This window comes from Acartia tonsa, chromosome 12 (assembly GCF_053477335.1).
Source record: "Acartia tonsa isolate MP-2025a chromosome 12, ASM5347733v1, whole genome shotgun sequence".
NCBI classification, from domain to species: domain Eukaryota; kingdom Metazoa; phylum Arthropoda; class Copepoda; order Calanoida; family Acartiidae; genus Acartia; species Acartia tonsa.
In genome coordinates, this window is record NC_137271.1 from 39,925,945 (window position 1) to 39,937,442 (window position 11,498).

At 32.0% G+C, this 11,498-nt stretch overlaps 1 protein-coding gene and 1 pseudogene across 1 annotated transcript; both read right to left on the reverse strand.

The window, feature by feature from the left end:
• Positions 1 to 1,396: 1,396 nt before the first annotated feature.
• On the reverse strand, positions 1,397 to 6,500 carry LOC145333597 (uncharacterized). Its single transcript, XM_080178757.1, has 9 exons — positions 6,483 to 6,500; positions 5,003 to 5,127; positions 4,599 to 4,856; positions 3,983 to 4,043; positions 3,634 to 3,710; positions 3,308 to 3,427; positions 2,331 to 2,395; positions 2,008 to 2,077; positions 1,397 to 1,545 (listed from the first exon to the last, which is right to left on the reverse strand). The coding sequence occupies exons 2-9, from the start codon at positions 5,124 to 5,126 to the stop codon at positions 1,538 to 1,540; spliced, it is 783 nt and encodes a 260-aa protein (XP_080034883.1). The 5' UTR covers position 5,127; positions 6,483 to 6,500; the 3' UTR covers positions 1,397 to 1,537.
• A 3,826-nt stretch (positions 6,501 to 10,326) lies between these two features.
• Positions 10,327 to 10,990, reverse strand: LOC145333527 (superoxide dismutase [Cu-Zn] pseudogene; annotated as a pseudogene).
• Positions 10,991 to 11,498: the final 508 nt, after the last annotated feature.

The window sequence follows — 11,498 nt, forward strand, 5'->3', positions numbered from 1 at the left end:
TTTTAAAAAAAAGATTAAGTCGATTTTAAAGTACTAAAACGCAACAAAAAAAAGGAAGAAAATGTCCATTATGTACAAAAATAGTAAGATCTTTAATTTGACACCTTACTTTTTGAATTTTGTCAGGTAATTATTGAAAAAATTGATTTTTTTAAACCCACAAGAATAAAAACTTTGAACTTAATTTTATCATTTCACAGGTAAAAAAATATGGGTTCATATATACCTTTAGAATCAGAAAAATATTACGAATCCATTGTAAGCAAAATTGAAAAAATTAAAAAAATAAAAAATAAACAAATGGCCAATTATATTTTTTGTTCAGGCAACACTTTCGTCTTCCCTTTTTTACCCCCTCTTTACCCCCTTCCCATTTTTATACTCAATTCAAGAATTAAGACGTTGCCTGTATAATGTAATATGATATTTTCATATAATTCCTTTTATTGTAGTTTATATACTATATTGTAAACTTTTTTTTCAATTTTGCTTACAATGGATTTGTAATATTTTTCTGATTCTAAAGGTATATATGAACCCATATTTTTTTACCTGTGGAATGATAAAATTAAGTTCAAAGTTTTTATTCTCGTGGGTTTAAAAAAATCGATTTTTTCAATAATTACCTGACAGAATTGAAAAAGTAAGGTGTCAAATTAAAGATCTTAATATTTTTGTTCATAATGGCCATTTTCTTTCTTTTTTTTGTTGCATTTTAGTACCTTAAAATCGACTTAATTTTTTTTATAAAAAACTTAAATTACTTAAAAAATAAGAGGTCTACAAAAAAACCGATTGCATATCTGAATTCTATGAAAAATTTTACATCTACTACTTACTAAAAGAACCGGCTAGCTATAAAAAAAAGTTGATACAACTTCTTTAAAAAAAAAGTATTTCCTATTCGTAACAATTCCTGAATAATGGAATACTTATTATATATGTCCAAAGGGAACACAAGATTGAAATGTTTTCCAACAGATATTCAACTATTTATTTGCATTGATTTCAAAGAAAGAAAGAAATATATATAGACTAGCGGTTTCGCCCCTAGCCTCTAGGGGCTTTGCCCCAAGAGGTTTGATCAAACCAATTTTTTTTAGTGGGGTTGGGGTTGTCTCACCCCCCAAGAAAATAGTTATAAACCTTCCCGGGACCTATGAAAAGCTACCCTGTAAAGGAGAACCCGATCGGTTCAGCGGTTAGCGAGATCCTTCGCTACAAACAAACAAACAGACAAACAAACCGACAAACACACAGACAAACAAACAGACAGACATCGTTCTACTTTGTATTATAGATAGATTTTTTCTGTTGAAATAAAATTTGACTTTCAAGATTAAATTAACTTACTTAAAGTTATTTCTATTAGTATAAATAAAGAAGATGATATAAATTAATGCTATTAGATTTATTAAAGGATTAAATACTTGTATAACAATAGATTTAAAAAACATTATGTTAGATAGATAAATATATAATTTTATTGGACATTGATATAGTTTATTTAAATTCTTCTCGTGCTTTACCTTAGAATTTAAATTCCTGAAAAAGAAAATTTTTGTTTTGAAGTTTAGAAATCATAATCAAAGTATAGAAGTGTATATCTAATCTATTTCAAATATGTTCATATATCCTTTTATCCAGGCTTCTTTTCAAACTCGCGATTGTTTTATTATTTCCTACTACGCCCCTAGAGGCATCTAGTGGACATAAGGTGGAGGGGAATCAACCCCTTCACAGTCACACCCTTATTCAATTTTGTTTCAAAAAAAATATTTTTTACGGGGGCTCATTTTTCTTAAGGGCGATTTAATTTGGGAGTGTTGTAATGATTATAAACCTTTGAGAAGCTACACTGTAAAGTAAAACAATATCTGTTCAGCGGTTAGTCAGATCTTTCGGTACAAACAGACAGACAGACTCAGTATTACTTTTTTGTAAGGATCGTATTTTCAAATTCTTTCTTTTTTTTGAGTAATTTAAAACTGCAATATAATTTATTACCTGTTTTAAGACAGAGTGCGGGTCTTTTTGCATCACATGGGGAGTCCCACCATTGATAAGTGCCTAGAGTCTAAAATAAAAACATGCATCAATTTTCAAGAACTACACAAAGTGTTTAAACATTTTAACCAATAATTTAAACTTCAGAGGGGTAATTTTGTTTATCATCATTGTTATGTATTAAAAATATTTAGATTCTTTTGATTAATCTGCAAATGTTTTATATTATTGGAAAAATCATTATTCGAAAAAAATATTTTTATGCAGCACGTCAAACAGACAATATGGCTGACAGATGGACAGACACAAATAAAATTTTTAACCTGTTGGGCTGTACATCTTTCATAGGTTGTGCTAGGTTCTCCTGGCAGCCAATTTGTATAGGTTACTGAAATAGAATATACTAATTACTTTGCATGTTGACAAACATTCATATTAATTAGGCTGTGCTACCAAGAAAAAAATGGAAGCTTTAACTAAAAATTAACTTAATGGGCCCAGCAACCATAGAAATCTCCCCACTTGTTTTATATTATATTGAAAATAAGGGAGGTAGGTTAGTTTTTTTTCTTTTTGCCTGACCCCTTCAGAGGATCTGACCTTGCGAAACCAAAACCTGCAATTTACTAAGAGGCTATTCAGCGCCCAATATAAGATAACCTGACCTAGGCAAAAGTAATCAAAATCAGAAATAACAAAAAGCTCTAAGACTTTATATATTACTAGCGGTTTCGCCCTTAGCCCCTCGAGGATTTTTTCCTAAAGGTTCAGGGGAAAAATTTAAAAATTTTGTTTACATTTTTTAGATATTTTCTGTAATTTATAATTTTTTATTACTCTTTATAATTTTTTATATTTCTTTAGATTGATTTATATTTTTAAAAATTTTTTCTCCTTTTTAAAGTTTTTAAAAATTTCTTTGCCCCTACAGGAATAGGAAGGTTTTACAATCTTTTTGAATTTGATAAAACAAAGTTTAAAAGAAGAATAGAAATTTAAAAAGAAGAAAAAATTTTAAAAAAAATATAGAAAAGTGTAAGAAAATATAAAAATATATAAAAATATATAAAAACATAAGAAACATTAAAATTAGAAAAAAATAAGAATTTTTTTTTTGGGGGGGGGGATTTTCATTTTTTGGGAGGTTAGGGGTGTCCCAACCCCCAAGAAAATAGCTTAAACCACCACAGGACCAATAGGTATATACCCTGAAGAGTAGAATCCAATCGGATCAGTGGTTACTGAGATCTTTAGCTTCAGACGGACGGACAGACATCATTCAACTTTGTATTATAGATACCTGGAAACTTAGTGGACCATTCAAAATGTCGGTTATCTCCCACAGTATCTCTAAGTCCAATCCAAACCCCACAAACAAAATCATACCAGTTACCAGGACAAGATCTGGTCTGTAGCAAATCTGAAAATCAAATAGTTTTTATATTCTTATCTAAATTGTTGAACTCAATTGGTTCAGTGGTTAGTATGATCTAAAGGATAAAATTAAACATTACTACTTCTTTACAAAGGATAATATTAGGACATTTTATTTTTTGTTTTATTGACAGACAATGAGGTTTGAAGGTGATAAATCAATTCTCCTAATGCTTATTTAATTCTACTTACTTGTTGTGATGAATTCTTGTTCCTGTTGGTTTCTGATAAAAGCTAATTCAGCTCTCCCATCAAAATCACTCTTAGCCCTACAAAATATGATTATGAATAAATGGTCGTTTTAAAGACTTTAATGTTTAGATTGGCTGTTAAAGCATGTGTTGATTAAGTTAAATTAGGCCTAATGAGGTCTGTAATATAGATTCCCAATAGAACTGCAAATTATTTGTATACTGGATACAAATTTTGAAAAAAAGATCTTAACAAATATAATGCAGAATATCTTTAGTAAAAGTCAAGAAAATCACATTTTCATAGCGTTACTGCATAAAATTTAGAAAGAAGTGATTTTATAGATCACCTGCAAGCAAGTCTAGCTTCATCCCATGTCAAGTCTTGCTCAATTATTGTATAACAAAATCCTGCGATAAAATATTTTATAAAATTAGATTAACATTTTTCAAAACATTAAAAAAGCATTGAACCAATGAATGATAACATTTAGCTGCCAAATGTATTTCTTTTAAATAATTAAAGAAAATAAAGTTTGATTAAAAGCCCTTATCGCGGCTGCTAACTTAGGAAGATGACTTTTGGGTCATACCTGAAAATCTAAAATGGTGCAAAGACAATTTTGTGCATTGGGTTCAACTTTAAAATATTTTTTAACAGCTTACTTTTATTTAATAAAATACAACAAAGCATAAGGCCACCTGTATCATTAACAGTAACGTAGCTGTCTATTGTGCTCTAGCAAAATGGGGATAGATAAAACTGATTTTGGCTTACCTATTCTATTGACGCCAGGAAATACCCTATACTCCATCTCTTTTCTAGGAAGTTTCTCTCCCCCTTCCCTTTCTCTTTCCCTGTACTATGACGTCAATATAATAGGTAGGCCAAAAGCGGTGACATCTAGCCCCATTTTCCTATGGCACTAAGGAAAGCTACACAGTAACTTCTAAATTAAAGCCTACCTGTTGATTGATCAAGTATCCAGCTTGCATCACTGCACCTTGATCTTTTGTAGAGTTGGTCTTCTGTAGGTGTTGGTCTTTTGTAGAGTTGGTCTTCTGTAGGTGTTGGTCTTTTGTAGAGTTGGTCTTCTGTAGGTGTTGGTCTTTTGTAGAGTTGGTCTTTTGTAGCAACGCCAGTGTTGGTAATATGAATATTATTCCCGTCACGATGTACATTGTGTTTGCCATCAAGGATGATGTTCACAATAGCATTTCCACCTTAATTACAAATGGCTGTTATCAATGAGCATCAGAAAGGGATGATATAACTGTGTGGATTTAATAATTCTAGTTTAAGCTTTGTATGATTTCGGGAAATGAAATAATCTTCATATGATTACTAAATATACAAAAAGTTCTCTTACCCAATCCAATTCCCGTGCCAATACCAACTCCTTGCGCCGATCTGCCTTCTGATTGGTCAGTTGGATGACCAATTGCATTTGAGAATAGACAGATCGAGAGTAACAAAAACATATAGCAAGCCATCCTAGAAAAAATAAGCTTGACTTGTCATAATGATAATTAAGAGACTATAAATCTCATAATAAAGAGTTATATAGAGCAGGGAACCATTTATTATCAGGTTGTTCATTACACTAGTCCCTAAAATTTTATAATAACGTTGACTTCTTTTTCGTTGGCTAGAAAATTGCAATCTTTGTACAAAAAGGATAAAATTGTGTATCATCATTAGGGATGGATATTAATTTATTGTCTCTGATTAAAGGGTAAATAAATATTTATAAAAAGAAATACAAAAAATACTAAAGGGGTGAAATTGGGGATCATCATTGGAGATGAACATCTATTTATCGCCTCTGATGAAAGGGTAAACAAATATTATTAAAAAGAAATACAAATAATAAATTTAACCCTTAACGGCTGGGGGGGGGGGGGGGGGCATTGAACGCCCCATCCTCCGGTTATCCTATCTCATTTTCTGTGTGTGAAAGATAAAGAGCCCAAACTGCGTGACTTTTTAAGTATGGGTATGACACATAACTGAGAGTTAGAATTTTTTGAATATCTCCATCCTGGCGGGCATAGGATGCCAGCAAACCTGGCAGGGTCATCCAGTTAAAGAGCAAAAATATTTTTTTTTGGCTAAAACAAAGCATTCTATCATACCAAAATACTAAAATATCCTCTATTAGTACATCCTTATATGAAATGCAGTTGTTCAAGTCACTTTCAGGTTCCAGTTATGATCCTGCAGGTCCTGATCCTGCAGGTCTCCAGAAATCTTTAAAAGGCTCCTGTGGCCGCAATTTTTGACTTAGAGACTTCAAACTTTAAACTTTTTCTTAGATGTATACATAACGTAATAAAATTTCATGAAGATCCGCTGCCGTTTTCCCGCCGGATGCAGCGGCTGGCAGCTGCCAAGTACAGCTGCGACGCTAAAATTTATATTTTAATATTTCTAATGTAAAATGTACATAAAGATAAACATTTTCTGGAAAAAATTGTTCTTCTAGCTTCAAAAACAAGAAAATTACAGCCGTTTGAAATTTTTAAGTAAAAAAAGACCTAAAAACAAAGGTTGTTAAATAAAAGGGTGAAGGAAGCAAAAATTAACTTAGACTTATAAAAAGGTCGGAAATTCAATATCAAATAGGGGACTTGCACAAAAAAAATTAGCCCTCTAGCTCTAATAGGAACTGAGATAATAGGGGGGGGGGGGAGCGTTGAACGCCTCCCCCCCCCCTGACCGATTAAGGTGCGGCAAGGGGCCCGACTGTAAAGGGTTAATAGTTAAACATATCATTATTAATTACATGACAACGAAAATTTGATGAAAAATTACCGTTTGTAAAGATGAAAATTTGAATATAAATGTACCTGTTCTCACCAAGACTCTCGAACTGCAACTGAGCATTAAAATCAATGGTAGACTGATAAGTAAAGTTATTTTCTCTATTTTTAAACCATAGCTCCACCCTTTTATGTAGTTATAAATATCATGTAAGATTAGAGTATTATATACTTGTATTTGTACCTCAAACAATTTAACCTACTTAACCCACACAGATCGGGACCTAATCCCCACCTTAATATAAAAATTTTGGTGTATTTTTATAGAAAATTACTTTTTCTAGTTATAGCAGTCAGACCGCTCCTTAGCCGCCTTTTAGCGGCCAGTCGCTAAATAATAAAACAGCTGTAGAGCGACCAGTTTTAAAGCTAGTATTACCAAATTTTAGGTGAAACTTTTTTTTCTTATAATAAAAAAATAACTTTTTATGACCATCGCCGAAAAATGGCAAATAACGGAAACCGCCATATTCGGCGGTAAAACGGCGGTTGGCGGCACCAATTAATATTTTTATCTGTTTCTTATCACAATAAAAAAACTAGATAAAAATTTAGCTGTTCTAGAGCTGGTTTGAAATTCAGTGGCTGGCAGCTTATAGACGGCTAAATTACATGTATGAAATTGAAAATTATTCAAAAATCGGTCAAGAAGTGGTCAAACGGTCATGACTTTACCATTCACGGAAGTTTATTATTGCTTAAAGATTTACAACAAAAATGTTTGGGTCTCTAGCTGAAATACAGGTTTTTAAGTTTTTGGTTATGTTTTGTATGATTTGTTTGATATTTTCAGTTTGCGTCTTTTATTCATAGCTTTCCTCCCTTTGTAGTTCACCCACCCTTGTTCGTTGGAATAGTTTTTAAAATTCGTCCATGCATGATATGGTTATTTTCTATTTTAAGGATTTTATACTTTATTATGATTTTATTTATGTAATGAATTGAATGGTATTCCACATTTGTATTTTTCTATTCTCGCTTTTTATGAATAAATGGACTAATATCTAATTTTGATGCCACCGAACCGACTTTGGCCGGACACCACGACCGACACAGACCAGATATCCTTATATAATCAACTCTTGCCGGCGTATAATTACTAAACTTAAAAAGTCATGAAGTCAAAACTCTCTATCTTACCTACAAAAAATAGAGGGGGGGGGGCTGATTTAGCCTCCCCCCCCCCCCTGTAAGGTGTAAAAAATTTCTTTAGTTATAAGCTCCACTCACTTTACGTTTTTGTTTCCCCTATTTTTATATCATACATCAAACCTTTTAAAATGTAATTAATATCACCTAAATTCTGTAAATACCTGTATTTGTTACTTAAAATTTACCCATTTATTGGTCCATTTCTGTTTTTATCCTAAACTCCGCCCACTTTATTTTTCATTAATTTAAGCCTGATAAGTAAAGTAATTTCCCCTATTTTTAAATCAAGCTTTAACTTTTGTATATTGTGATTTTTTAAAATAATTGTCAAGCTCCACCCACTTTAAAGCTCTACCCTCTTATAATGTGATAAATATCATGTAAAGTTTAAATATACCTGTATTTATATCTTAAACAATTTACCCAAATCATAATAATTCATTACAAAATCAATGATTCACCTTTTATCAATTTGATTAATAACACATAGATTTTTTTAATACAGTTAGGGAGTTGAATCCATTTTTATAGAAGCAGAAATATAATCTATGACTACGGTTTTGACCCTTTAAAAAACATAGTCTACCATTCCACTTTCCCCTCTCTTGGTGATGATATCATCAAAGCCAATATGATTTTTGTAATCTACCATTTCAATTTTGCCTCTCTTAATGATGATATCAATGCAGATACGATTTTTGAAATGTACCATTCTACTTTCAATAGAGGCAAAACTGGAATGGTGGTTTACACTTTTAACCTTAACATTATTGAAATCATACTTACTATTTTTAAATTATGTCAATTTAAATAAGGAAATCAATGTTTATGAATACGCTGATATGTAAACACTAGAGTTGGCTCGATATAATTATCTCCCTATTGGCTAGTTTTCTATATGCATATCTATTTCTCAATAAATCTATTTTCCTCACCCGGCATTACTATCTAAAAGAAAGTAAATATTTAATAATTTAAATGATTTTTAAAAGATTTTTTTAAATTATATTTTTTTCTTTACATTACCATCACCAAAGGGTTAATGATGATGATTACAATTTTAGTTTAATATTTGAACACACAAAATGTCGCCACAATCGAATTCTTTTAAAACATAGTTTTCTTAAATTTATCATATTATAAATTTAAATTTTCTTTCTTATGATTAGAAATTAAATACATCAATATAAGGTAAATAGCAACATGAAATGAAAAAAATGAATTTATTTTTAATAAAGTAAAATAATGGGTCTTATCGTTCTGGGCAATGAGAGTTTATTATGGATTATTGGAGCACTATGAGTTTTAATCATATATTCCTTGGAAACTTGAGCTCGTTTATAGACATTTATTTCCTATATAGATCTGACATGGATCTTGAAGCAATTAAGCAGGCCGTTTTGTACATGTTAAAAATTGGAAGATTTCATTAAATAAAAGTAATCGCAAATATACTTAGTAAATAAATGTACCATTGAAAGTGAAATGGTACATTTCAAAAATCGTATCAGCGTTGATGATATCATCACCAAGACAGGGGAAAGTGGAATGGTATATTACGTTTTTTAGAGGGTCAAAACCATATAATCATAGATTATATTTCTGCGTCTATAAAAATTGATTAAACTCCCTAACTGTAATACCTGTATTTATTATTTGAAAATTTACCCAAGAATGCATATCCTAAGCTCCGCCGCTTTATTTTTCCTTAAGCCTGATTAGTATGGTTGATTTTCCTATTTTTAAATTTTAGCTCCACCCTTGTAGAATGTGATTTGTTTACCTGTATTATTTCTTAAATAATTCATAATCCACATTTCTGTTTTCCACCAACTTTAATATTTAATTAATTTCTATACAACAAGGACATATTTCAAGGGAGGGGCACGTACCCCACTCTCCTCTACTCTATTTATAGCCTAAAACATTCCTTTGACCATGTCCTTCTTTATTTTAGATTTTGGCAACTCTATAACAATTCAGTATCAATTAAAGCAATGACAATTTATTAAAGTTAATCCTTATACTAAAGTAACAGGATGTCTGTTTGTGTATTTGTGTGTCTGTCTGTGTGTTTGTACCGAAGGATCTCGCTAACTGCTGAACCGATCGGGTTCTCCTTAACAGGATAGTTTCTCATAGGTCCCGGGAAGGTTTATAACTATTTTTGGGGAGGATACCACCACCCTCCCAAGAGAAATCACAATAAATCGAATTTTGTTTTCCTTGAATAGAGACTCCTGCGTAACATTGCAAAGTATCGTAGCAATTTAGTAGAGACTCCATCGCAACATTGCAAGGTATCTTATTATTTTTTAAAACATCAAATATTTATAGTGCCACTAGAGGCCTCTAACGGCGTAGCCGCTAGTTTCATATAATGCGTTTCAAATAATCACTCTATAACAATCAGTATCAATTATTATAATAATAATTCATAGAATTTATTTTATGCAATGTGTTTCATATAATCATTTATTCTTTACTCATATAATTACACTTCCTAGGATATTTTCTGTGTCTACGGTACCCTAACCCTGCAGGATTACTGTTTACCCAATACAACCTAACCTAACCTATATTTAAAAAAAAAGATTTTTAAGCTTTGCCTTATCAGGTCAAACGAAATTCTAATATTGTAAAAGAAACAAGACTTTATTTAATAACAAAATAGATTTATTTAAGAAAATTAAATTGTACATCATTAATAGAGTACATGGATAATTCAATTAATTTATTTAATGGCTGTTTGATAACATAATTATAATAGCTTTTACTTAATTAGTAAGGTGTATGATTCCACAGGCCAATCTGGTGCCCGCATTCCCTGTCTTCAAACTCTCATCATTGCCTCCTTTGCCCAGATCATCCTCTCCCGCATGCACGACAACCGCGCGGCCAGCAACATCAAATCTGCCACCATCTCCCAGAGTAATATGTGCGTCATGGACATTTACCTGAGTGTGACCGTTGGCAGTGGTGAAAATATTGCCTAAATCGCCGGCATGTCTGATAGAGTCCACGGGGCCGGCATGGGGATGTCCAGCGGGGTTGAAATGAGACCCGGCATCCTTGCACTGGCCGCCCAGCTGACCAGTCATGTGAACATGAAACCCATGAGCACCTGGTCTCAGTCCCTGGATGGATCCAGTGATTAGGACACCTTTGTTGTCCAATCCTGTTTTAAGGATCAAATTTCCAGACACATTTGGATCAGAACCTGGAACAAGCAGCACTTGTGCTGTTCTTTGACGGCCACTGGAGACTGGAAACAATCCTGGCGCATTTTTTGGAACGTTTAGATAAAAACCTTCAACAAGGGTCGTGGCTGTAATAGCCAAGGATAAAATAAGAAAAAATCTATTCATTTTTTAATCCAATGATAGTATTCTGGTTACTGAAATTAAATCGCATGTGACGCTATTTATATACATTTAGGGGTTAGTAATGGTAAACCCCCGCTCCCCCCCCCCTCATCTACGATTATAAACTCATAGAGGGCCCGATCTTTTTGGTTTTTTAGAGAAATAGGGACAGTAGTATCCCTAAATAGCACAGCTTAAATATATAAACACATTAACAATATATCACAAATTGTAAGTAAATGCTTGAATATACCATTAGTTAGAGAAATATTCACGAAAAATCAAAACTCTTGTTTTTATATCCGCTTATAGAATATAAATTTTGTCCCACGGACCAATTAACCTTAGTCATAGAGAAGCTGTGCTTATAAATTTGTGTAAACTACGTCTTTTTTTTATAATTTATTTTGTACATTATTAAACTCCTGGCATTAAATACGCCCCTTTTAAAAATTAAATCCTGATTAAGGTAGAAAGAAAATAATTCTTTAACCCTACCTCTCCCCCCTTTCCTCCTTCCTAAATA